Source organism: Oryctolagus cuniculus, chromosome 18 (assembly GCF_051225735.1).
Source record: "Oryctolagus cuniculus isolate XC-2025 breed Fujian yellow rabbit chromosome 18, ASM5122573v1, whole genome shotgun sequence".
Classification (NCBI taxonomy): Eukaryota; Metazoa; Chordata; class Mammalia; order Lagomorpha; family Leporidae; genus Oryctolagus; species Oryctolagus cuniculus.
Genome location: NC_142884.1, coordinates 66,470,993 through 66,498,242, shown reverse-complemented (window position 1 = coordinate 66,498,242; position 27,250 = coordinate 66,470,993). Strand labels below are relative to the sequence as shown.

Below are 27,250 nucleotides of genomic sequence, written 5' to 3'. Positions count from 1 at the left end.
TCTGATCGTAAGACCCTGGGTCCCCGCTCCATTCGCAGAGGACGGGACAGGGCAGCAGTGAGGCTGACACTCTACCTCTGGGCTGCAGGGCTGTGCTGCGCTGGGGAGGGGACGCCTCCCCCCAGAGCTGGGAGAGGCGCAGAGGAGCATCGGGAACCTCAAAGCTCCTTCCCCAGCAGAGCTTGTGCTGGAGCACTGTGAGGCAGAGAAGCCACTGCCCTCCTCAGGGGGAACCTGGGACCCCCACCGCCATGCCTGCCACGGAGGGCAGTGCTGTGCAAACCACCCCTTCCCGTGCCTCGCCTGGGTGGCAGACTGACGCTTTCACAAGATGCAACATGTATGAATTAAACACAAACACATGCTCACTTAAAAAATTAGACTCAACAGACAATGTGGGTCTGCTCTGTTGCAAGTGGGAAGAGAGACCCAATCACACACAGTTCCAGAGGTCCCGCTGGGTGGTGGCCCGAGCTTGGCGCAGCCAAAGAGCTTCCAGCTTACCTTGCTGAGCCCGTCAAAGAGGACGTTGAAGTGGGGCAGCACGGCGCCTCGGGCCACCTTGACGATGTTGTAGAGGGCCTCGCAGGCGTAGTAGCGCAGCCTGCTGTCTGCGTCGTTGAAGCAGGTCAGCACCGGCTCGATCAGCTCCTTCAGGTACAGCCCTGAGTCCTGCGACGGGGTGGGGCACAGGCAGCTCAGAGTGGGTCAGACCCCAGGGCAGCAGCCTGCCAGCCTGCTGACCCCGGGGCCCTTGGCGATGCTCAGGCCTCTGAGGGCTGGCGTGGTCAGAAGCTGGGCTCCCACAGGTGCATCTGTCCCTCAGGGAAAAGGCCCACCTTGCCCAGAGCGATGGAGCAGGCGGCCAGGCCGATGAGGCCCCCTTTCCGGCTGTGGGGGTGCTGGGACAGGGCGAACTCTTGGGACAGGGTCTGGATCACGTGTTTGATCTGCACGGCATTGTTCTGGGCCACGGACTCCCGCACCAGCCTGCAGAGAGAGGAGAGGGGCTGTGGGTCGGGCAGCACCAGGCTGTCCCTGCTGTGGGCTCCACGGGAAGGCGACGACCTACACGGAAAGGAGAAATGGCAGGCAAGTCTTCCCACTCTGCAGGAGGCACTGGGTGTGTGGGGGTTATTTCCCTACTCTGGGTATCAGTTTCTCTTTGTGTGCAATGGAATGAGGAAGTACGGCGCCATCTCACCTCTGGGAATCCAAGAGAACACAAATGTCTCATTGTGGACCAAAAACCACAGAGCATCAGCTCATCGACCGCCTTTAATCCACACTTTCCCAGCTTTCCATTCATGCGTCCACTGTTTCTTTGCATCTGTGCCATTATTTCCAGCGACACAGCTAGGGACACACAGCTCCACCAGGCCCAGTCTAACAGGCAGGATCCACATACCAGCAAGTAATTGCAGCAAAGGGGCACAGGTGATATCAGACAAGAACATACAAGGGGAGCAGGCATTTAGCCTGGTGCTGAAGATGCCCGCGTCCCATTTCAGAGTGCGTGAGTTCAATTCCTGGCTTTGGTTTCCGACCACTGCACATCCTGGAAGGCGGTGGTGACAGCTCAAGTAGTTAGGTCCCTGCCACTCCTTGGGGAGCCCCAGGCAGAGCAGCCAGCTTTTGGTTCTGACCCTGGCCCTGCCCTGGCCATTGCGCACATTTAGGAAGTGAACCAGCAGATAAGCAAAGTCCATCTGCCTCTCAAATTGACAAGCAAAAGGACAAAGGCCATCCAATGGGCTAACTCTCCGTGGGCCTCCAGCAGGGCTGCCAGAAAGGTGCCACTGGAGTCAGATGGCAAGAGCGTTACTGGGCGGCTCCCAGGTACAGAAAGGAGAGTAGGCCATCCTGGACGCAGGACGAGGCTAGCACGGCACATTCAGGGAAATAGGTGTGGGAGGAGTGCCTGGCGAGAGTTAGGGAAAAGGTGACCCAGTGACAGTTTCCCAGCAATGGGGCAACACGTCCACACCTCTGCTGTCCCCAGACTCCTCTGGCGGTACCGTGGAGGAGCCGGACTGGGCGCCGGTTTCACAGGAGACTGAGGCCAGGAAGCAGAGCTCTCAGGCGCACTGCGGCTGCCAGGGAAGCAGGACCTGAAACACGGAGGCGGCAGCGGGAGCGGGCAGGGAGGGCTGTTTCTGGAGCCCAACAGAAAAACAGGAGTAGCCCGCGCAGTACGGGAAGGAAGAGCAGCTGGTGCATCCAAGGGGTTGACTTGGGCACTGCATGCCAGGCAGGAGAAGCCAGCACTTCCCAACAAGCTTTGCGGGAGGAAGCATTCGCCTGGGGGAGAGCAGCAGAGGCAGGTCTGGTTCCCTAACAGGCCAGTGTCAGCTTCCAGAGCCCCGTGGACGTGAAGGCCATGCGCTGCCCTTTGCAAACTCACAGCATCTCAGTGGCTGGGTGTCAGGGGAGGCTTCCTCCAAGTGGGATTTGAGCTGGATCCCAAAGGCAGGGGAGAAGGAAGATGGTCCCAGCAGAAGGTGCTGTGGGGGCAAAGCAAGAGGCAATGAGCCCACTTCCTGTGGGGCCCCAGAGGGCAGACAGCATGGAGGTAAGCCAGGACAGGTGGGTGGCGGGGGTGTGTGTGAGACAGAGAGGAATTCCTGTCGTGGTAACAGGAAAGCTTCGGGCTTTGGAAGAGCACTTGCAAGAGTCCTAAGAGGCCTGGAGATGCCTGGGCGGGGGTGGGGGGGTGGGGGAGGCTCCAAGGAGGCACCAGGAGGGCCCGTGGAGGCACGCAGGTGCCTGGAGGTCACAGGCTTATTAAGGCAACTGCCTGGACTTGCCCCTTCACTGCTTGCCAGCCACTCGTGGCAGGCGCACAGCCCACCTGATGCAGATATGGGCTCTCAAGTGGGCTTCAGGGATTCTAAGGACAATCACGCCCAGAAGCTCTTATATGGATCCTCCCAGCAGTCAGAGCTGTTTCAAAACCAAACGCACAGACCTTTGAGACAGAGACCCCACCCAGTGTTCAGAAGATCTGAACAACAGTTTTAAGATTGAAGACAGGAGGCCGGCACTGTGGCATAGTGGGTAAAGCTGCCTCCTGCAGTGCTAGCACGCTATGTGGGAGCTGGTTTGACTCCCAGCTGTTCCGCTTCTGATCCAACACTCTGCTATGGCCTGGGAAAGCAGTAGAAGATGGCCTAGGGCTTGGGCCCCAGCACCCACATGCGAGACCTGAACGAAACTCCAGGCTCCTGGCTCCAGATCAGCAGAGTTCCAGCCACTGGGGACATTTGGGGAGTGAACCACCGGATGGAAGACCCCTCTCTCTCTCTCTGTATCTCTGCCTTTCATATAAATAAACCTTAAAAAAAATTTAAGACAGTAAGCTGCACAGGGGCCTGGCTCCCCAGCTGGTGGGTGCAGGAGCAGAATGGCTGTTTAAGGAAGGGGTGGCACGCACAACCTGGGAGGCACCTCCTCTCTCTTTATGGGGCTGAGAGCTATGGATGGATCAAGGGCCTCTAGGACGAAGTTGAAACCAGTGCATAGGCCTCAACTTGCACAGTGGCGTAACAGGTGGGGCAGGGATGGTTCTCCCTAAGCCTGTCTGGTCTGCTGAAAGGGACACACCAGCGGGGTAGGGCCCGAGGATCTGCCAGAGCAGCTGTCTGCGTGGTGACAGAGACAGCCCCTGGAGGAAAGCCACGCAGACACTCCTGAGAACAGCTGGAGCATTGGTGGTTCAGTGGTAGAATTCTCGCCTGCCACGCGGGAGGCCCGGGTTCGATTCCCGGCCAATGCAATGATGGGCTGCTATTTTACCTTTTCCTGAACAGTTTCTTCCCATATAGATCTTTCTTGAGGAGCTGTTTCCCCAACCACAAAGGGTCTGCAGCAGCCAAGGACCCCATGAATCCCGGCCCATGCTGCCAAGAGCAGCTGGGTTCTCCTGAGAAGCACGGCTGGGCCAGGGATGCCTGGCCCTCCAGCCTCCACCTGGAGGGCACGCCCTCGGCGCTGGCTGCGCTCAGCCCTGGCCAGGCTCCAGCGGGAAGCTGGTGAGAAACCTGAGAACAGGACAACAGATCCACGTGGAAGGGGATCCGAGGACCCAAGGTGTCAGATGTGCTTTTGCTACCGAGAAGGGAGGAGTTGAGCTTGTTTCTGGCCCGAGGTCTGAAGGCACATGAACTGCATGCATGCACACACACACACGCACACGCACACATGCACACACTCACCCTCTGCTTCCTGCCTTCTCTCGCTCTGGAGCCTGAGCTTTCCGTGTGTGCAGCTGTGATGTGGCAGCATCTGAGACTGTCTGATCTTTTATGAATCAGCACACAGGCAGGGGGCCCAGCGTGGGGTTAAAGGGAGGTGCCTGCACAGCTGTTGGCAGCTGGAGCATTGGTGGTTCAGTGGTAGAATTCTCGCCTGCCACGCGGGAGGCCCGGGTTCGATTCCCGGCCAATGCAGCAGCTAACAGATCTTTTTTTCATCCTGAGACTGAATTTGACTTTCACAACACCAAAAGAATTCACGAAATACAGGCTGAGAACTGCCAACGACTTGTTTCTAGCTTGAACTGTAAATACCTTCAAGAAAAATACTCCAAATTCAACAAGGACTCAAAGCCTGTGGCTCCCTATTCTTGAAGAGTCCAGAATAAGGGGATAGAGCGAAGCCACTGAGAGCAGCTGCACCCCCCACCCCCCAACTCTCCTGCGCAGCTGCCTGGCAGCCAGGACCTGCTTCCGCAGGAGCAATCGGAGCAGGGACGGCTTCGGGCAGCAGAGGGGGCCCAGGAGACCCAGCCCTGGCTGCAGCACAGGCTCCCCACAACCACAGCCTCACCCCAAGCAACCAGGTAGGTCACCCCTCCCAGGCAGGCCCTTGGGTGGCTCTCTGTCAGGGTGGGGTGGGGGAGAGGAAACAAGAGACTATTTAAGGGTCACGATGCAAAACTGAGCAAAAAAATCGTAGACAACTGCAAGATGAGGAGGGGCTGGCAAGAAGGAGAACGGCCAGTGTGTGGCTCGCGAGGGCTCTGAGCACGAGCAGGTGTTCGTCCTGGATGACACCACACAAAGGCTCAGAGGCAAGGAAGAGTGAGCGCTTGGTTTGGCGGGAGCAGAGGTCACAGGTGACAGGTTTAGTAACACAGCTCCTCCTGGCCTCACCTGCAGGTTAGTAACAAGTGTCATGTGTGGCTCCCAACCTGCCGCCTCACAATCCCACTTGGCAGGGGCAAAGGCACCTTTCCTGGGAAGCCAAAATGCACATGGAGAGGGCATGGGTTACCAGGACTGTGGCTGGAGGCTGGGGGAAGATGCCCACACGACGGGACGCGACCTGAAGTGCACCTGGCTAGGTGCGCCAAAACCAGCCCCTCCAGCCAGGTGGGCTTGTCTCTACTTCACAGGGAAAGTGCAGCGAGTAAAAGGCCACCACAGGGGAAGCACAGCTAAGTGAAGTTGAAAACCAGGTACCCCGGTCTCAGGTGCAGCCTCTCTTCAAAGGACTACACACAGTCTCCCCTTTCATCCAGGCTGCAGCCGGCACTGAGGGTCTGAGGCTGAGCTCATTCTGAAGTTACTATTTGGCCCGGAAACGCCTGTGATCACAAATCCCTGGGGACCTTCACTGGCACAGGGTCACAAGCATTACTGTTCCATACATACGAAAAGAGAGAATCCATTTCTGCCTGGTTTCCTCCAAAAAGTGCGGAAGAACTGTGGCTGGTGAGGCACCCAGCAGGTGGCTCAGAGCCTTCACACCCGACACGAGGGCAGAGCCACAGTGTGGCAGAAACACCTGCTCCCCAGAGGACACAGGCCCTACCACGGGCCATGCCACACCTGCACCACCACCTGCAGTATCACCAAGCTGCCCCACTGGCTTCCCCCTCCCTGCTGGAGAAGGAGCCACAGAGAGCGGAGGATACACGTGGACCAGTGTCAGCCAAGGACAACCTGGGGACAACCTGAGACCACAGCCGTGGCCTGCACTGGACCCTTGGCGTCTATGCAGCACAGTGACAGTCACAGGCCACGTGTGGACTGGCACGCAGATCACATCCTAAGCACTCTCTACAATACTCAAGGGTCAGTTGTTGTTAGGACAATCTCTTCCCACAGCTATCATCATCCCAGCTTCCAGATTTGAACCAGCTTCAGAGAGAGTAAGTCCCTTTTGAAGGATTCCAGAGGGTCTGACCCTTGACATCTACACAGTCCACATCCCTTCAGCTGCGGATGGAACACAACCAACCACTGACAGCAATGCCGCTATGCACAACAGAGGCGCCCCAGGAAACGCTGCTTTCTCCAAACTCTTTGCCAGGCTGCACAGCACTGAGATGTCTCTGCATGGTTCCTCCACACACAGGGAGGGCAGAGGAGCTGTGTATTTGGGACGTCTTTGAAACAAAGCCCCAGAGCTGGTCTTCTACTATGAAAGCAGAAACTAGGCAACCACTGGCTGAACGCTGACTGGACACTTTGCATGCAGCATCTAATTTAAACTTTAAAAGAAACCACAAAGTTAGGGACTATTATACCGATTTTACAGCTGGGAGACACCAAGGCACAGAAAAGTTAAGAGACATACAGAAGGCCACACAATGTGTAGACACCGGGCCTAAAAACCAAATTTAGGTTTTTCTGGCCCTGAGCTCTGAAATCTTTCCCGCTATGTTATACCAACCCCCTCGCCAAGTATCAGAGCTCCCACTGGCTGGATGCCCACCGAGCGCCAGGCACTCTGATCCCATTTCATTTGGGTACGCCCAGATGTCACCACTGCTGTCTTAGGTGGCAGAAGCTTTGCCCACTGCACTGAGAATCCTGCTCCCCACCCCCACCCTCCACCCCTGCAACAGTGGTATTAGCAATGACTAGGACTTTGCAAAGTTTTCAGAGACAGATAGCAGATCATGCACACCACACGCTCAGCACTGCGCGTGCTCAAGTGACGGCAGCAGCGCGCAGCGAGAATCTGGGAAACAGGGTGATCTTAGACACCACCTAGGGCTGTGCTCGCACACTTGATTCTGGCAGGCACCTGCTCCAAGGAGGGGGCAAAGATTAACCCAGAGTCGGTGCTTATTCCTGTACTGTCAAGCACACAGCATGGACTTGGGACTGCCAATCCATCGAGCCAACCCAGACCCCTACATGCCACTCCGTGACACCTGTGTTCAGACGGCACATCCTAGGTAAATGCCTCAGCCATGTGCTTGCCGCATGCTGTGGCATCCCTGGGTCTCGCTTGTGCATCATCCCCACTCATCGACTGGGGAAAATGGCAATGAAGACCTTCTGAACAGGCTACGTCTGGATTCAGTGGCAAGACAGACCCTGAACCTTCCTTCACTGGACAGAGCCAGTGGAGAAACAAGAGGCGGAGATGGAGCAGAAAGCCTGTTCTGAGCTCAGGTGACAATTACTGCGATCCCATAACAAGTGTTCCCCACTCACGCTGCAACTAAGCACCACTGACACTCACACCTTAAAAACAGATACGGGGCCGGCGCTGTGGCACAGTACGTTAATCCTCTGCCTATGGTGCTGGAATCCTAAGTGGGCACCAGTTCTAGTACCAGCTGTTCCTCTTCCAATATAGCTCTCTGCTATGGCCTGGGAATGCAGTGGAAGGTGGCCCAAGTGCCTGGGCCTCTGAACTTGCATGGGAGACCTGGAAGAAGCTCCTGGCACTTGGCTTCAGATTGGCTCAGCTCTGGCCATTTGGGGAGTGAACCAGCATATGGAAGACCTTTCTCTCTGTCTCTCTTTCTCACTGTCTGTAACTCGACCTCTCAAATAAAAATAAATAAAATCTTAAAAAAAAAAAAACCCCAACAACCTGAGATATGACTCACGAGCCATGAAGTCACTCTTGCAAGGAATACAGGTACATTCACCCAACTGCGACCATCACTACCACTGATTTTTGGATACCTCTGCCACTCTCCAAAGAAACCCTCTACCCATCAGCTGTCACCCCACGCTCCTTACCTCTCGCCCTCATCCCTGGCAAGCACCCCACCGACCCCAGTCTACAGCTCTGCCTGTTGCGGGCGCTCACAGCTGCACCACGGCGCGTACAGGCTGCACGGGTGTCAGCGCCTGGCGTCCTCCACTCAGCGTGAGGCTCTCCAGCTGCAACTCTCTTCAAGATGAGGACACTGAGGCACAGAGCGGTTAGCCCAGAGGAGACGAAGGCAAGTGCTCACAGGGGCCAGGCAGGAGACACACGAGGAGGCTAAGGGGGGAGCGGGCTCTGGGAACCTTTCCAACGCGCACGCTGGGTGGGAACGTGGACCCCACAGACCCCACCTCCCCTCGCCTTAAGTGAAACCAAGAAGCTGAACTCTGTAGTACTTCTCACTGCGGAACACGCTGTGAGCCAGGCCAAACCCCATGGGCTTGACAGACTCCTGCGCTGAGCAGTCTGCTGGTCAGCAGTGGCCCTGGAGGAAGGTCTGACCTGAACTCCGGAACTGCCTCAAGCCACCCAGTAATGCATGGTGCCTCCCTGTAGAGGGGGTGGGCTCCACAGAGCCAGGGCAAACTGGACGGTTCCACCTGATCTGATCACAGCTCAAGGGCCCCTTGCCCCAGCCCCAGGAGGCAGTGGACATAATTCAGGCCTGCAGACCCCACGGGCTTCCTGGGGATGTGACCTGAGCCTTCTCCCAGGCACCTTCATCTGCTGACTTCTGGAACTCAGAAGTTCAAGTGAGATCAGGCACAGGGGTATGGCAGATGGGACGCTGGACCCTCGACCGAGAAGGGCTCCGCTCAGATTCAAGCATCCCTGTGTTTGCACTGCCAGTGTCCAAGATCCCAGCATCAGGAGAAGCACCCTCTTACTGTCACTTTTAGGTACTCACGGGGACACCACCGGCAGTGCTGGCTCTGTCACCTGGGGAGACGGGCTGCCCAATGGCAAATTACTTTCTTTTAAAATTTTATTTGAAAGGCTGTGTTTTTATTTTAGAGGAAGAGGGAAGAGGGGAGAGGAGAATGAGGAGAGGGAGCAATGACTAGAGTTGGGCCAGGCCAAAGCCAGGAGCCAGGAGCTTTTCCAGGTCTCCCATGTGGGTGCAGGGGCCCAAGGAGCTGGGCCATCTTTTGGTGCTTTCCAGGCCATAGCAGAGAGTTGGATCTCTGTAAAGTAAAGCAGCCCAGGCTCAAACTGGTGCCCATATGGGATGCCAGTGCTGCGGACAGCAACTTCACTTGCTACGTCACAACAGCGTCCTGGGAAACTATGTACATTCCCCTCTGGTACGAGAAACCACTGCCGCGGCAGGGAGGCCTCTGAACTCAGGCTCTCTCGCCGGGGTCTGGCGGTCGAGCTGGGGGAAGATGATTTCACCCGCAGGAGCCTCTGCTTCCTCATCTGTGAGATGACTAAACAGCCCCGAGCTCACAGGGCAGCCATGCAAAATAAACGGAGAGAGAGCGGTGTACGAGAGCGGTGTACAACGGCCCTACCAGGGGAAGCGCCTCCATCCCCGCCCGCAGCCCAGATGGGGCAGACAGCGCTTCCCACACGCACGCCATTAGGGGCTGAGCTGTCCCCACCTGCAAGTGCAGGTTGAAGCAGCATCCCAGCACGTGACTGTGAGAGAGGGCCTGTAAAGAACTAAAGTTAAAGGAAGTCAGAAAGGCAGGGCATTGCTACAGGAAGACTGGAGCCCCCTCCCCCCAAGAACAGGTGCCAGGAGCACACGTGGGTGGGCAATGGCAGCTGCCTACAAGCCAAGAGCTGAGGCCTCTGAACGGCATCTTGGGTTTCCCAGCCTCTAGACCAGTGAGACGCACACTCTGCTACGGGGGCCGCCGGCCTGTGCAGCCCGACACGATCACATCATGCAGGGCCAGCCGGGCTTTCTGAGCAGTGCAGGCGCACTTGCCACACCCAGCAGCAGTCACCAGCGTCCTTCCCTTCCACTCCTCTGACGCGCAGCACTCGAGCTAGAGCACTGACTGCACCGCGCAGGCTGAGACCATCGCCTCCTTGAACACCACAAACCAACCTCCATCTCTGGCTCTGGGATATGCAGAGCCCAGATCAAACCTGGCCGACTGCTGAGCTCAGGCTGACAAAGCAGCTGGGGCCTGCTCTTTGCTATGGGAGAGCCAGGGACAAGCCCCTGCCCAGTGCTGGCAAGCACTGAGCAGACAAGGACAGGAAGGCTGGCCTGGCCCCCATCATCTAGGAGGGGCGGCAGATTTAGGAACAGCAATGGTCGAGTGCAGACTTAGCAACAGTAACAACGGGGTCAGACCAGTTTTCTATTTGCTGCTCTAATAAATTACACAAACTTTGTGGCTCACTTTCTTGCCAGCTTCTAGAGGCTGCTGGCAGTCCTGGGCTGGAGACTCCCAATGTCTTTAAAGTGAGTGACACTGTAGTGTCTTAGTTTGTACAAATATACTCTCTGATGCTCCCGAGAGGACTAACTCGCCTAAGTGACACCACCGTGTTATGTAAGAATTACAATGGGCCCAGGGGCTGCACTAACTACTCTGCAACATTATCTCAAGAATCAAACAGGGACTGGCGCTGTGGCATAGCAGGCAAAGCTCCCACCTGCGATGCCGGCCTCCCATATAGGTGTGGGTTCGAGTCCCAGCTGCTCCACTTCTGATCCACTCCCTGCTAACGGCCTAGGGAAACAGTGGAAGATGGCCCGAGTGTTTGGACTCCTGCTATCCATGTGAGAGACCTGGAAGAAGCCCTTGGCTCTTCTGAAGCCAGGCTTCAGCCTGGCCCAGCCCTGGCTGTTGTGGCCATCTGGGGAGTGAACCACTGGATGGAAAATCTCTGTTTCTCCCTTTCTCTGTAACTCTTCAAAATAAATAAAAATAAATCATAGAAAAAAATCAAACGACCACTGTATGAGTTCTGCTGCTATTCCCATGTTACAGATGCAGAAATGGGAGCACACAGGCTAATGACCTGGCCCAGGGTCCCCCAGCTGGCTGTAAATGAGAGCCTGAAGCGCATGGGTTGTTCCCTAAGTAGCTCCACCGCCTGCTTTGAACCATTACGCCACCTAGCCTCTCAACAAACCCGGCGTCTCGGCAGAGCGACTTTCCTAAGAACAGCACTAGCACGTCACTTCCAGAGCGCGCGGGCTGACTCCCTTTCACCACCCAGCCGGTTGCCAAGGTTCCAACTCTTCCTTGATGGGGTGTCTACAGCCTATAGGAAACAATAATCAACAGTCTGTGTCTGGCTGTCACTCTGACCAGGCCAAATGAAGACGCTCTTCGAGTAATCCACACATATGTGACATACAGGAAGCACTCAGGCACGCGCAACCCTGGCGCCGCTCAGATAAGTGAATCGGAGCTGGCCCAGAGCTGTTCTGAAACTTCCGTTCTGAGGAAGTACCGATCTGGGCACTCCTCACCCCCGAGCTGACTACGCCTCGCCGGTGGTCTTTGAGGCCAGTGCTTTTCAAATGTTAAGGTACACACAAGTCACCCCAAATTGCTAAGGTGCAGATTCTGATTCCCAGGCTCTGGGGTGGAGCTGGAGAGCCTCTCTGCAACAAACTCGCAGGCCATCCCCAGGCCACACTGGTCCCCAGACTGCAATGCGCTTCCCTACTGAAAACCTATGGTGCTCATTCAGGTGGATACCAGCTGTCGGAGGTCACCAGCACTGTGCTAAGTGCCGAGCACAAATAAGACAAGGTCCTTGCCCCTGGGCTTTTCTCTGAATCCCACAAATCAAGGGCAATGTCCAATGAAGTGAACCCCCACCCCGGAAGACAAGACCCTGGCAGAAGTATCTGCAGAGCAGAGCCTGTGCACAGCGTGCGGGAGGGGCACGGATGCTGCGGTGCAGACTCTCATTTAAGGACTCGGCGGTGACTCCAGCCTTGCTCAAGCAGATGTTCCTGAGACGCAGAGCACGTGATGCACGAAGCCAGGCATCCCCGCGGCTCCAATGGCAGCAAAACCCGTGCACAGGGAACCACGTTCACACGCCATCTCTGGTCACCTGTTCATTCCCATTAAGACCGGCCAGCGTTAGAGAGTCAGGGTGCAAACAAAACACTCTATAAAAAGAGAGGTCAGCACAGTGGTACCCAGGGTAGGAGCTTGGTGCCAATGGCTGAGATGCTGCGTGGGTGCCCGCATCTCCTATCGGAGTGCTGGGGTGTGAGCCCTGGCTCTGCTCTCAACTCCAACTTCCTATCAGTGCACACGCTGGGAGGCAGCAGGTGCTGGCTCAGGGTCCTGCATCCCTGTCACCCACATGGTAGACCCAGAGGGGATCCCCAGCTCCTTGGTTTGTCCTGGCCTAGCCCAGGCTCTTGTGGGAATGATAAGAAAATGAGAGATCTCTCTCTCTCTCTCTGCCTTTCAAATAATTAAAAATAAATAAAAAAAATTTTTTGAAGTGGTTCCTGATGAGAGAAGCAGCTTGATGGTCGTGGACATACTAAATATTAGAGCTGAATGGAGAGTTTTATCAACAACCAAACCCCTTAGTTTAGAAGGAAACTAAAATCCAAAGCAGTTAAGGCAGTGGCTCACAAGTGGGGCAATTTTCTACCTTCAGGGAGATCTGACAATGTCTGGAGACATCTCCAGTTGTTACAACTGATGGTGTGCGACTGGCATCTAGTGGGTAGATGTCAGAGATGCTGCTAAAAACCCTATGAGGCACACTGCAGTCAAGAATTATTTGTCCCAAAATTTCAATAGTCCTGAGGCTGAGGCTGGTGCTGTGGCGCAGTAGTTAAGCCACCACCTACAATGCCCATATCCTATATGAGTGCTGGTTCAAGTCCCAGCTGCTCCGTTTCTGATCCAGCTCCCTGATAATGTACCTGGGAAAGCAGTGGAAGATGCCTGGGCCCCTGCCACCCTGTAGGACACCCCATGGAGTTCCTGGTTCCTTGCTCAGGCCTGGCCCAGGGCCAGCCCCAGCCCTTGTGGCTCTGTGTGTGTGTGGGGGGGGGGGCGTAAATCAGCAGATAGAAGACCGCTGTCTCTTCCTCTTTCCCTGTCGCTCTGCCTTTCAAAGAAATAAAATCAGTCTTAAAAAAAAAGTGGTGCTGTGGCTAAGAAAGCTTGAGTTAAGGAATCTTTTGGAGGCCCGAAGGTGAGCATCACAACCTGGCACAGAGTACAGCACGCTGGGGCGATGGAGCTGTCACACAGGTGCAGGCCCCACAAGGCAGCCGACAGTGACCAGTGGCTGCTACAGAAAGTGATACTGACGAACTACATTTTAAACCCTATTTGTCTTTAAGCATCTAAACGACATCCGCAGTCACTGGCTGCCCCACTGGACAGGGCAGACTTCTGCTGCCAGTCTCCTAACTCCCAGTCCGGCTTCGTCCAGTTTCACTGCCTGCTTCTTCTTGCTCTTCTGAAGTCACAGCCCCACTTGCCTTTGTAACTAAGACTTGGCTGGGGAAATAGACAAAGGTCAAATACCAGCTACAAACACCTCAATAAAACATACCCAGTTAAACATCCCCTTTTGTACACTGGGGAATACGACAAAGGTATCAGATCCTGGTTACACACACGCACAGTAAGGCTTCGGATTACTCTAGCCCCACTTGCTGGGAAGGGTCGTTTGACAGACATAATACAATCGCGAGGCTTCCGATCTGATTCTCCTCTTGGTCACTTCACAGTCCCTCTCACTTCTCAGAGGCTGGCTAAGCAAGCAGGCGGGGCTACATCACTAGCAAAAATCTCCCGCTGCTGACATCTGTGCCTTCGCCGGCCACTCTCTGATCTGCTGGGACCACACGAGCGAGGCATTGGGCTAAGCGCTACACATACACGGTGTCATTTCATTCTCACTGCAGCCCTTTGGGGCTGAAGAACTTGGCTCACATCACACAACAGGTCGGGGACAAAGCCGGGACTCCCCGATAGGACTCCATACCGCCTGCTCTTAAGCACTGCGCTAAGGGCCTGCACCCTGGGGAAGCAACACCGCCCAGGAAGGCTCGAGGGCTCCCAGCAGGGAAGAGGGCGGGCGGGGGATGCACGGCCAGGGCGGGGTCCCAGCAGTTCTTACTTCTCGATCTCCAGCGCTGCCACTTTCCGCTTTTCGTACAGCTTGTCATTGAGGGCCCGCACGATGTTGGGCGTCAGCGGCGCGAAATCCTTCTCCGGGTTCATGCTGGCAGCTCCGAGGGAGTCCTGCAGCCTCCGACTCTTCAGCCCGCGGCGGCCGGGACAGCGCCGGGGCCACGGGAGTCTGCGGCTCCAAGCTGCCGCCGGCGCCGGCTCATGTACCACGCCGCCCCGGGCCGTCTGTCTCGCTCCGCCTTCGCGCGCCGCCTCGGAACCCCGGCCCAGGTCCCGCTCCCTCACGCCTTACCCTTGCCGCCTAAAAGGCTCGCGCAACTCAATCCCGCCCGGCTCAGGCGGCTCTCACGGGGTAGCGGCCATGTTGCTCGAGTCACATGACTCCGTCCCAGCTTCCGCCTTCCGCCGCGAGGACCCTCCCCTAGCCGGCCACGCCCCCGCACGCCGGCCGCAGGTGGATTTGCCACGCCCCCGGAGTCCCCGCCCCTCGGTTTAGGGTCCAGCTCTGAGCGCCCCGCCGCCGCCTAAGTGTGTGGTTTGCGACGTCCCCCGCGGGTTGGGTCCCGCCCATTCAGCTGCCGGCTTGGCACGTGGTGTAGACGTTCTCGGGAACGCGGGGCTTCTAGGAGCCTGATTCATAATTGGCATAATTTATTCCAAACTTAGCGAATTCAAAAGTTCAGTCCTTTGCCGCTTACCAGTTAATTTCACATTAGCCACCCGTAATACTCTTTATCTGATATTTTCCTTTAATCAACTCACTTAAAAAAATCTAAATTTCTTTCCTTAGGCTTGCTTATACCGTGAAATTATGGGTTTAACTGGATGGCTATATATATATATATATATTTTTTTTTTTTCCTGACTCTTTAAAATAAACTCAATTAAGGCCGGTGTTACTTGTCTACTACCATTTCAGGGACCAGTAGCAGCCGGTGGCAACAGGCTCTGATCCTGAAGAGACGCCGGGCCCCGGAGGGCAGAAGCCCCAGATGCGGATGGAGCTGCTGGAAGCAGCCCCTTCAGGTGCTTTGAAAGTTAACTGAAAGGTGGGACAGAAATGGCTGCCAGGTGGTGAAACTTTAAATACCAGTCTGTGGCTGGGTTGCAGTTAAAGTGCAGCACCAGGGAGCTGTGAGTCATAGGCGCCCCCAAAGGCGCTGTGTGTGTTGGGGGGGAGGCCCAGAGGATGGATGGCATCGCAGGAGAGGGTTAGCTGCTGTCACAGGGGGTGTGTTAGGAAAGGAGTCAGCCCCTCCTTGCCTTCTGCCTTCCACCATGGGATGGTCTGGTACCCGGGTCCTTGCTAGATGCTGACGCCAGGCCCCTGGAACTTCTCGGCCTCCGGAATCATGAGCCAAATAAGCCTCTGTTCCTTCCAACATACCCCGTCAGTGGTATTAAGTTATAGCAGCAGGGATCAGGCTAAGACACTGGGAGATGCACAGTTCCTCCCTTATGCTTCCAGCGTGGACGGGGACTTAGGATAAAGGCTAGACCAGTAAATCTTAAATAGGAGCAGTTTGAGAGTACACGAGAGGAGCTTTTCTCTAATGAGTGAAAAGCACATACCTAAAGCTTATAACGCTCTTGAAAATCAAATATTATTCTCACAACAAAGATCAGAAACACAATAAATGACAGTATACACACACACACACACACACACACATATATATAGTTAGTGAGTAGTCATATTATATGGTAGGCAGAATTCTAGAATAGCTCCCAGGGTTCTCCCCTTTGGCTACATGCCGTGTACAGTCCTCTCGAGTGTGAACAAGACTTGCAAACATCATAGGCTATCACTCACATGATTCCACTACATTATATGGCAGAAGAGAGTCTGCAGATGTAGTTAAGGTCCCTAATCGGTTGACCCTGAGTTAATAAAAGGGGGAGACTATCTTGGGTGGGCCTGATCTAATCAGGCAAGTCCTTACAATGGTTAGAAGAGATCTGAAATGGGGGAAGGAAGCTCCTGCTGGCCTTGAGGAGTGAACCATCATGTCATCACTGCTCGTGGTCAGCCGCATGGTAAGGACCCGACCTCAGAGGGATCTCCAGTGGCTGAGAGCAGTTCGCTGACATCAGGTCCTAAGAAAATGGAGATGTCAGTCATGTGGATGCAAGGGTGAATTTCCCCAACACCGCGTGGGGGCAGGGAGACAGATCTTTGCCAGCTTGAGCCTCATGATGAGGACACAGCTGGCTGGCACCTTGAAGTCACCCTTGTGGGACTCTGAGCTAAGAACCCTAGACAGTCCATTCCTCCCATGAAAACTGTGAGATGATAAATCGTGTTGTTTTACGAAGCTAGGGTTGCGGTAATTTATGTTGCCACAGGAAACAAATACAGGGGCTAATCCAAAGCCCAGAAAGTCCTGGAGAAACCATGCTTGGACAAACCTATGAAAAGCAGCCTTTTCCATACCGGTGGAGTTTCAGTTGTTAAAATCTTTCCAGCACAATCTGATGAATGAAGTTAGGTGAGCCAACAATGTGAAAGCTTCCAAAAATACAGACTCAGCTGCAGGATGTACTACAGAATGGTTTCCTCCTCTCTCTTCTGTATAAAGTGTTGCTACCAAAAGCCTTTTCCGAATGTTTGGCAAAGTTTGTGCTGTTAGGATTTTGATGATGGCTTATGCAAAATAATGAAAAGTTAAATTCATGGGAGTGATTTGGGTCTATTTCCTCAATGTGTATTCGTTTCCACTACTATCTAATGTAATTGTTCATCTGTTTCTTTGGTTTTTGGTTTGAATTTTTCTTAAAGGTGAACTGAATTCCCCAGTGGGTTCTAGCGTGTTATGGTTTTTAATAACTGAAACAAGGAGGAAATTTAAAAATTTTTTTACCACAAGGAACTCTCTCTTCCTGAAATTACATTTTGGATCAGGGTGCTGGGAAATCAGTTTCTTATTCAAGGCCCAAACCAATCCCTTATCCTAGTTTTAGATTAGAAGCTCCCACAAAGAAGTGATGTTTCCGGAAATGCCAACTGGGGCTGGCGCTGCGGTACAGCGGGTTAAAGCCCCAGCCTGCAGCAACGGCATCCCATGGGGTGCTGGTTCGAGTCCTGGCTGCTCCTCTTCTGATCCAGCTCTCTGCTATGGCCTGGGAAAGCAGTAGAAGATGGCCTGGCCCCTACACCTACATGGGAGACCCTGCCTTCTGGCTTCAGATCAGCTCAGCTCTGGCCGTTGTGGTCATTTGGGGAGTGAACCAGCGGAATGGAAGACCTTTACCTTTCTCTGTAACTCTTTCAAATAAATAAAATAATTATTTAAAAAAATGCCAACTAGCTGAGGTTATGTGTGCACGATTAGGCGGGCAGGGGTGCTGCAGAGGAAGCCAACCGGCCCCTCTACACTGGCCAGCCCCACCTCACTCCGGTTCTTCGGGCGCAGCGGGTAACCGATGAGGCTGCCGGCCCACTGGCCATCATCTCCCAGTGCTTATCCACCTGAGCATCTGTGTGGTGTCGGCTTGTTGGGACAGAACTGGGAATAGTTCTGGGACAAACCTTAGTAGCAGCTAAGAGGACGCTGGTGATGACATAAAACATTGTCCCAGATCTCGAATTGGGAGAAACAGATTCTCCAGCAGCAAAGGGGTTTCAGGCAAGGTGGCTGCAGGCTTCAGAGGTCAGGGAGGCCTGCAATTGGGGCGCCGTGAGACCGGGCGGCCTTCGCTGACCTCGTCATATTGTCACCTCTGACTTGATGGGTGTCTCCCTGCAGGAATGGTTGGACTCAGTGTGCCACGCCCAGCGGGGGCCACAGCTCTTTCTCTTCACACCTACTAATGCCATCTTCTGTGGTCACAAACGCGACTTACTAGGTAAGTACAGGTCTGAGTTTACAAATATTTTTGAAAAAGCTTAATTTAGTAGTGGATCTGTATGGACATGTGCTAGGCTAAAGGTCGTGGGGAGGCACCAGAGAAGCAGAAGGGGCCCGATCCGTCACGAAACACCTCTGGCAGGCGCAGCCCTGTCGCTTCTCCCTCGGTAGGCCTGTGGTGCGCACTGAGAGTCGGAATGTTCAAGAAATCCCCAGGTGCTGCTGCTGGCCCAGGGACCGTTTTGGAGCCCCTCTTCCTTACTGCATGCATTCCCGAGTGGCCGTCTTCTTCCATGCCTCCTCCCTCTCTTGTAGGTGGAAAGAGAGGCAGGGAGGGAGGAGCTGCAGGCAGGGGGTCCTCTGGCACAGGCCTGTCTGCAGAAGCAAGTCCACTGGGGCGGGTCCTTGACCCCCTTTGTCTCAGCAGGTGTCACCAACAGGTGACTGACCCTACTAACACACACTGCAAGGCCTGGGGGAGGGGCGGCTGGGGAGCCAAGGCTCTGGGCTGGGGCTGTGCTTCCTTGCTCCTTGGAGGCGTGGCTTCCAGAGTGGTGCTTGAGGAAGGCCAGGAATTAATTGTCACTCTTTATGTGCACACAAAATAGCTGTAGTTCCATTGTGTCCAACTGGGATGTGGACCTTCCCTGGGAGGGATTCCCGACTCGAGTGGCAGAGTGAGGGTTTGAACTGTGCGTGGTACTGGTTCTCAGTGCTGTGGTACTATAAACACACACACACACACACACACAACACACACAGGATGGCCATGCCCTTCCCCACATCAATCATATCGGAACCTGGGAAGGGGTGGGTTCTGCATGAGAATTAGGCGATTTCCATATGCAGATGGGGGACGTGGACTACTGTGCCCAGGGCTTCGGGAGGACAGAAGGAGCCAGGGTCCCCCTGGGCCTTTCTTTAGGACCTGACCCTCAGTGAGAACTTTCTTTGGGATACAGGTACAGAATTTGGAGACTGATGGGATACAAGCCAAGAGAAAAAGTGAATGTTGGCACCCCAGGTTCTAGTCCCGGTCGGGGTGCCGGATTCTGTCCCGGTTGCTCCTCTTCCAGTCCAGCTCTCTGCTGTGGCTGGGAAGGCAGTGGAGGATGGCCCAAGTCCTTGGGCCCTGCACCCACATTGGAGACCAGGAGGAAGCACCTGGCTCCTGGCTTCGGATCAGTGCAGCACGTTGGCCATAGCAGCCATTTGGGGGTGAACTAATGGAAAAAAGGAAGACCTTTCTCTTGTCTCTCGTCTCTCTCTAACTCTCCCTGTTCAAAAAAAAAAAAAAAAAAAAAAAAGGGAGCATCCCAGGTTGTCCTGCCATATGTGTTCATTGCTTTGAAAATAATGACTTCCTTGACTTTTATGAGAAAGCACAACCAAATATCACATCAAGACAGAGACATGACTAAGGGCTCTTTACGCCAGTATGGACTTCATAAAGAAAACTGTGAGGGGGACCTGGTGCTGTGGCGTGGAAGGTTAAGCCTCTGCCTGCAGTGTCAGCATTCCATATAGGTGCTGGCTTGAGTCCTGGCTGCTCCACTTCCAATCCAGCTCTCTGCTGTGGCCTGGGAAAGCAGTAGAGGATGGCCCAAACGCTTGGGCCCCTGCACTCACGAGGGAGACCTGGAAGAAGCTCCTGGCTTCAGTCTGGCCCAGCTCCAGCCGCTGCAGCCATTTGGGGGTGAACCAGTAGACAGAAGCTCTCTCTCTCTTTCTCTCCCTCTCTCTATGTATCTCTGCCTTTCAAATAAATATATTTTTTTAAAGAAACTGCGAAGTGCTGTGTGCTAGACAGCTGGGAGCGTGACACCTGTGTTTTCTTAATAAAAAGGAGGCCTGCTGCAGAACACTTGAGCTTTGCGGCTGTGTGTCAAGAAATAAAATTCGGGGACTCATAAGGACTCGGTTATCTAAAATGTCATCTATTGTGTGTAGCTCTAGTGACTGACAGGGAATATGCACTTCACACTGCATTTGGAAAACATCCAGCGTGGAAACAACCGGCCCTGAGAGTGAGCAAGGAGAGGCGGCCCCTTTAGAATCTCATCCCCCTCCCCAGCGTCTGGATGATTCCGGCCGCTATGGGGTGATCCCCTTCAGGTAATAGACCCACTTAATGCCAGTTTCGCTGCCTTCACCCGGAGGGCAGGAGACGATCAGCTTGGAGGTGATGGGCGTTTTGCTGCCCGACGGGTTTCCTTCAAAGTAGACGGTGATGTTGTTGATCTTCTTGGGCCGCGTGGAGTCGGTGGCGCGGACGGTGAAGGCGGGGTTCTCCACCAGGAAGGAGAAGTTCACGGTGTGGTAGAAGACGTTCTTGAAGGGGATGACGATGTTGTAGCCGGCTCGGATCAGGAAGGGCCCCTGGGGCTTGGGGGGCAGCGCCATCCCGAAGAGGGGGATGACGTATTCCCCGCCCATGAGCGACGACAGAATCAGGACGCCCTTGGTCTCCCCGAGGCGGCTGGGCTCGAAGCACACCTCCACGCTGACCTCCGTGCCGCCCTGGGCTCCGGCCGCCGCGCTGATGACGCGCTCCGTGTGGAAGTCCGGGCAGTCTGTCTGGGTTGGGGGGAACAAACAGGATCCTGAAGAATGTGCCAGAAGCTCTGGCGCTGCTGGACATGCAGAAACCTAACGTGTGAGCCTGGGCCGATTATAAAGCTGTGTGCTACCAACTCGCCTACAGGGGGCGCGTTACTCATTCTCTTCCCGCTTCAAGACCAAGAGGTTAACAACGTGCCCAAAGACAGGTGCCCAGGGTCTGTGGGCAGGGCAGTCGCCCGGGCTTCTCCCCAAGATCCACCCCTCCTTTCCAGCCACGCACGTGGACGATGGAACACTCTGGCTCCTTGTGAACGTGTCGGCTAGTTCTGGACGAGCGGTTGTGAGCAGAAGTGAAAGGTGTCACTTCCATGCTAGAGCATTAATTGCCAGTCAGTCCCACGGGGTTCCCCCCCCCCCCACCGATGATGGGAAACACGAAGTGGGCGTTGCTCGCTGGCTGAGTCCCCTGTGGATCCTTACTGGGTACACAGCAGCCAGCCACTGGGGTCATTACGGCGGCACGACCTAAGTGACCCAGAACCTTGGCCTCTTGGCTGTCGCTGTTGCAGGGGGCCCTTTGACCTTGTATTATTGACCTTGGATTATTCAGCCTCCAGAACCAGGAGCTGAACAAAGTTTTATTCTTTATAAATCACGCAGTCTGCGGTATTTAGGTACAGCCACAGAAAATAGACCAAGGCAGAGGAATTACCCCACTTCTAGATCAGTTTGGAGAACTTAAGTAAGTTATTCAAACAAAGAGTAAGTGGTGAGACCAGAATGCCAATTCATATCTGATTACACAGCCCATACTCACGGCCACTAAGCTCTACCGGCTCCCTTTATTGATGCCTGAGTATGCTGTGGGAAGTAAGATTCTCCACCCCTGACCCTGGCTGGCTAAAACAGAAACCTAGATGGGAAGACCCCGGGCCTGGGTGCTGTTGGTTCCCAGCTGGGAGTCTCCAGGCAGGATCCAGGGCCCCCAGGAGGCTGTCACTAGGGCGTGAGGCAGCTGGCTCTCCGGCGTGGTATCTTCACATGCCCGGTTTGGGCTCAGACTCCTGGGGAGGGCAGGCAGGGAGCGGGGCAGGGGCTGCTCACCTTGCAGTAGTACTCTGTCTTCTGCCGTGTGTAATTGATGAACTTGACGAAGATGCTCTGGCTGCTGCCGAGCACGGTCTGGAAGTGCACGGGCTTTTCAGGGGGCGCCGGCACGGCCTTCAGGTTGAGCTCGTACTGGTAGTAGCCCAGGTCGCTGTTGTGCAGGGTTAGTCTCCCCGTGGTCTCCCCAGCTTTCAGGGGCTGGAACTCAAACGAGAAGGTGCCCTGAAAGAGAGGATGGAGGCGACTGTCGTGTGGGGCGTGTGAGCCAGGCTCCGCCACTCACAGCCTAATGAGACCCCACTGGGGGTGGGTGGCAGCAATGGGGCTTCCCGAGCAGCTCCTCACACCGGTCTCGAGCAGGGGCCCCTCTGCCCCAGCAGCCCACTCTCCCTCCCTGCATGCCTGCTAGCCTTCCTCCTCTAGCTATTTCTAGACTCTGAATCTAGAAGCGGCTACCGGGTCCCCTGCTGAGATGCACCCATATGGACTGGGTGCAGGAGGGCTGACGCCACACAGCTCCTTCTTAGCTCACAGTCTCAGAACAGCTTCCTGGGTTCTGTCATCAGTTTGGGGAGGTGTCTCCTGTTATTGGCCATGGCAGAATCAAACCAGGACCAAAGACCAGTTCTAGTGATAGCAAAACAAGTGAAATAATTCAAATGCATTAAGGATAGGAGATTAAGTAAAGAAATCATTATTTTGGCACGTCAGTGGAATAGTATATAGCCATCAAAAAGACTTCAGCTTTAAGCACCAAAAATGAGAGGTGTGGATAATATTCTTAAATGGAAGAAAAGTGACTGTAGAAATACATATCCAGTGTAAGCTTATGTTTATCTACATTTGTATAGAAAAGAGAATGTAAGGATATATGAGGATACTTAAAAAAGTGTAGAAAAATAGAATTAAAAGACAATTTTTTTGGTGTAATAATTTTGAAACCCCTGCATATGAAAAGTCTTCAAGAATTTCATGGAGGGGCTGGCTCTGTGGCACAGGAGGCTGAACGTCCGCCTGCAGCACTGGCATCCTATATGGGCACAGGTTCTAGTCCCAGCTGCTCACTTCTGATCCAGCTCTCTGCTATGGCCTGGGAAAGCAGTAGAAGATGGCCCAAGTCCTTGGGCCCCTGCACCCACGTGGGAGACCCAGAAGAAGCTCCTGGCTCCTGGCTTCGGATTGCCGCAGCTCTGGCCATTGCGGCCATCTGGGGAGTGAACCAGCAGATGGAAGACCTCTTTTTTTCTCTCTCTGCCTCTCCTTCTCTATGTAACTCTGACTTTCAAGTACATAAATAAATCTTTAAAAAAATGAATCAGATGAAATGGACAAAGGTATAAACAAATATGAGAAGATATAAAGAACCTATATAGTCTATAACACTCACAGAAATTTAATTGATAATCAAAAAAAATCTCACCTTAAAGAAATTTTGGGATCATAAAGTTGTACTTGTAAGTTATACCAACCAATCAAGGATAAAAGAATTATCATATTCTACAAACACTAGTGTATCAAAACCCAACAATAGGAAAAAGAAAAAAACTGAGTGCCAATGTCCCTCCTGAACAAGAGTTACAAAAATATCAATAAAAATATTATCTGCTTTAATCTAACAATATAATAAAGAGAATACCGGGCCAGTGCCGTGGCTCAATAGGCTAATCCTCTGCCTTGCGGTGCCAGCACACCAGGTTCTAGTCCCGGTCGGGCACCGGATTCTGTCCCGGTTGCCCCTCTTCCAGGCCAGCTCTCTGCTGTGGCCAGGGAGTGCAGTGGAGGATGGCCCAAGTGCTTGGGCCCTGCACCCGCATGGGAGACCAGGAGAAGCACCTGGCTCCTGCCATTGGATCAGCGCGGTGCGCCGGCTGCGGCGGCCATTGGAGGGTGAACCAACGGCAAAAAGGAAGACCTTTCTCTCTGTCTCTCTCTCTCACTGTCCACTCAGCCTGTCGAAAAAAAAAAAAAAAAAAGAATACCACAGGACTATGTCGGGTTTATTCCATGAATACAGAGTTGGCTTAACTTTAGAAAAACCAAGCAGTCACCACCTTGACAGATTAAGAAAACAATCAAATCACATTTCTATAGATGCAGGAAAACTATTTCATAAAACTCAACAACCATTCCTGGCCTTTTTACAAAAGTTCTTAGCAAACTAGGAATAGAATAGAAACCTACACCAAATGGCGTAATGAATGAGCCTTTGAATGTTTTCTGTTCAAGATCAGGAGCAAGAGAAAGATACTCCCGATTGCTATTCTGTCATTGTTCTGGAGGTTCTAGAGAGGACGACAAGGCTTAAGGGGAAATGTTCTCAAAGGATAAAACGCAGTTGTAATTATTTCAGGGTGTATAACTGTACATATAGAAAATTCAAGAATCTATAAAGTTATTAAGTGAATTTTATAAGATGGTTAGGTACAAAGTCAATATATAAAAACCAATTCCATTTCTCTAAGTCTGTGACTAACAGAAAATGAAAATTTATAAGAATGCCATATATAGTAGCATGAAAATATATAAACTTAAGAATAAACCTAACAAGCCAAGTCTCTAGGTGAAAAAAAAAAAAGTAAAGAAGATTTAAATAAGTGGATTTGATTATGGACTGGAAATCTTGATATCCTAAAGGTCTAAATTCTCCCTAGGAGATTACTGATGCCATAAACAGGAGTGTCAATTTGTAAAGTCAACAACAGGAGTCACTGTGCACTTACTCCTCATGTAGGATCTCTGTCCTTAATGTGCTGTACATTGAGATTTAATGCTATAACGAGTACTCAAACAGTATATTTCACTTTGTGTTTCTATGTGGGTGCAAACTGTTGAAATCTTTACTTAATGTATACTAAACTGATCTCCTGTATATATAGAAAATTGAAAATGAATCTTGATATGAATGGAAGGGGAGAGAGAGCGGGAAAGGGGAGGGTTGCGGGTGGGAGGGAAGTCATCGGGGGGGACGGGGATGCCAATGTAGTCCATAAGCTGTACTTTGGAAATCTATATTCATTAAATTAAAGTTAAAAAAAAAAGACAATTAGGAAGAAAGTCTTACAGTCAAGCTGGAAAAGAAAGCAAATATTTTTTGTGTCTGTTACTCAATGTTTTGTTCTTATGGGACTAACTGAATAAAAATTTCAAGGTCATGTAAAAAAAAAATTCTCCCTAGGACAGGTGGGCTCAAGACGGACACCAGTCACCCCACCTCCTCCTGTGGTCCTTCCCCACACTGTGCCAGGGCTGGTCTGTGTGAGCACTGACACACACGGAGGAGGTGGCATGTCCCTCTGGAGGGCAGACGGCTTCAGACTTACTTATGCATTCTTTTCTCCCTGGTGGTCTCTCTCTCTCTCAGGTCTCCTCCACGAGGGGGAGGGCGCTCTGGGGAGAGCGCTAGGAACTGAAGCCTGAAGCCAGGGGCCAGCAGGGAGCTGAGGCCTCCTGAGTAATCCCATGGGTGAGTCAGGACCCAGATCATCCACCCCAGTTCACTGAGTAAAACAGTCTGAGATGATTTCTGTTGACTTGGGAAAACAATGGAAAGTGACTTCTACTTACTTCATACATAAAAACCAGTCCTGGGTTTTGAACAAGTAGCAGCAGCCTGGTTTAGAATCTCCCCAAATTTCCCCCACAAAACACACAGATCAACTAGGTTAACAATAATACAAACCCATGGCCAACACCTAGAACAAACTAAATATCACAAGTACTTCCATGTATACTTCCTAAAAATGAAGTCATCTACTTATAAAATCACAGCGCAATTAAAAAAAAAAAAAAAAGAGAGAGGCCGGCGCTGCGGCTCACTAGGCTAATCCTCCGCCTTGCAGTGTCGGCACACCAGGTTCTAGTCCCGGTCGGGGCGCCGGATTCTGTCCCGGTTGCCCCTCTTCCAGGCCAGCTCTCTGCTGTGGCCAGGGAGTGCAGTGGAGGATGGCCCAAGTGCTTGGGCCCTGCACCCCATGGGAGACCAGGAGAAGCACCTGGCTCCTGCCATTGGATCAGCGTGCTGCGCCGGCTGCAGCACGCCGGCCACAGTGGCCATTGGAGGGTGAACCAACGGCAAAGGAAGACCTTTCTCTGTCTCTTTCTCTCACTGTCCACTCTGCCTGTCAAAAAAAAAAAAAAATAACCTCTTGGACCCCTAATGAGTGGGTAAGGCCAAACCACTAAGAGTCATGAGGATGATGCAGTATCAGCTCCTGTGCAGCAGGAAGTGAAAGGAAGGCAAAGCAGCATCGGCCCTGGCGGCCAGAGGAACCCCAGAGAAGCCAAAAGTTGCCCCTGGACGGAAGCGTTCCACTCGCCCTGGGAAACCGGACTGGACAATCCGACAGTGGCAGCCTAACTGCACGGGAGACTTCTGCCTCCAGCTGTCAGCTGAAAATGCCACACAGAGCTTAGACGGTGTGGGGCAGCAGAGGCCAAGGGACTGAAGCTCCACTCTGAGACAGAACCCTGCACGAAGAGCAGTTTCTGAAAGCAGAATCTATCTGACCACAACAGACACACTAATAGGAAAGCAAAGACAAAATTCAGATACAGATGGGTGGCAAAGCAGAGAAAACAAATTGTAAAAGTTCAAGATTTTTTTTTAATCTTTACAGTAACAAAGGAAGAGGCAGATCTCGTCGCATGGGCAACCTCATCCTCCTGTGATCAGTGAAAAAGCTAACATGAACTACAGAAAGGCGTATGGTAGGACTACATCAAAGCTATTCTTTTAAAAACGCGAGTGATGAACAGCATGGCACAGTTGCAAACAATGAAGATGTACCAGGAAGTGATAGTTACAAGGCAAAAGAGAAACAGAAAACAGAACAACCCACATCGATCAAGAGCATTTTGCAGCATACAGCCTAAATAGGTCAGTATTTACATTAAATATAAATGATCTAAGTGATCCAGTGAAAAGCAAGAAAGTGAGTAAGAACTCCGGCGTCACAATGTTTACGGAAGAGATGAAAATCTGTGTCACCTATATACTGTTTGTAAGAAATACATGTATGGGCCAGTGCTGTGCTGTAGTGATTGTAAAGCCGCCACCTGTAGTGCCAGCATCCCATATGGGCACTGGTTTGAGTCTCAGCTGCTCCGTTCCTGATCCAGCTCTCTGCTATGGCCTGGGAAAGCAGCAGAAGGTGGCCCAAGTCCATAGACCCCAGCACCCGCATGGAAGACCCAGAAGAACCTCCTGGCTCCTGGCTTTGGATCTGTGCAGCTTTCACCTTTGTGGCCAATTGGGGAGTGAACCAGCAGGTGGAAGACCTCTCTCTCTCCCCCTCTCCCTCTCCCTCTCTCTCTGCCTCTCTTTCTCTCTCAGTGTAACTCTGACTTTCAAATAAATAAATTAAAAAGAAAAAGAAAAAGAAAGCCAGGTACGTAAGTGTGCCGCACACACAAAAGCCTTCGTATATATGCTTATTTATACATACTCTGCTTCAGAAAGGATCCACAAGAAACCTTTGACTGTAGTTGGAATGAACTAGGGTCACTCCATGGCCAGAAATCATGAACCAGCATCCGGCACTGCCGCACAGCCCGAGGGTGGATGTATCCTTTCGTCGTTTGTGTCCCCGTGCCTCTTTCGCGTCTGCTCTTGCGCTTCGGGGCCGTTATTAAACTAAATAAGAGCCAGGTGGACACAAGCACAGTGATACCTCGACA

General features: G+C 52.9%; 2 protein-coding genes and 2 non-coding genes across 11 annotated transcripts in view; 2 read left to right on the top strand and 2 right to left on the bottom strand.

Annotated features, from left to right (window-relative positions):
• VAC14 (VAC14 component of PIKFYVE complex) overlaps positions 1 to 14,465 on the bottom strand; it is a 100,581-nt gene extending 86,116 nt beyond the window's left edge. For 3 of the 5 annotated variants that reach the window (XR_016225407.1, XM_089320457.1, XM_089320458.1), the window contains exons 1-3: positions 14,044 to 14,465; positions 840 to 990; positions 505 to 672 (exon numbers count right to left, since the gene is read on the bottom strand). Coding sequence is in view for 4 of the 5 variants with exons in the window: in XM_089320457.1 (XP_089176583.1) it covers positions 505 to 672; positions 840 to 990; positions 14,044 to 14,147 (423 nt within the window). In the remaining variant the exon portion in view is untranslated. Of the gene's footprint in view, positions 1 to 504; positions 673 to 839; positions 991 to 2,404; positions 2,505 to 14,043 lie in introns of all 5 variants that reach the window. The other 2 variants (XM_017342353.4, XM_002711713.6) reach the window with 2 other exon arrangements.
• On the top strand, positions 3,705 to 3,775 carry TRNAG-GCC (transfer RNA glycine (anticodon GCC)). Its single transcript has one exon. It is a non-coding gene; the product is annotated as a tRNA-Gly (tRNA).
• TRNAG-GCC (transfer RNA glycine (anticodon GCC)) lies at positions 4,378 to 4,448 on the top strand. The gene has a single exon. It is a non-coding gene; the product is annotated as a tRNA-Gly (tRNA).
• Positions 14,466 to 19,235: 4,770 nt separating the features above from the next.
• Positions 19,236 to 27,250, bottom strand: part of HYDIN (HYDIN axonemal central pair apparatus protein) — a 409,263-nt gene continuing 401,248 nt past the window's right edge. For all 4 annotated transcript variants that reach the window (XM_051847253.3, XM_070062720.2, XM_051847256.3 and 1 more), the window contains 2 exons: positions 21,572 to 21,796; positions 19,236 to 20,482 (listed from right to left, as the gene is read on the bottom strand). In XM_051847253.3, coding sequence (XP_051703213.3) covers positions 20,000 to 20,482; positions 21,572 to 21,796 — 708 coding nt within the window. In that variant the 3' untranslated portion in view covers positions 19,236 to 19,999. The remainder of the gene's footprint in view (positions 20,483 to 21,571; positions 21,797 to 27,250) is intronic.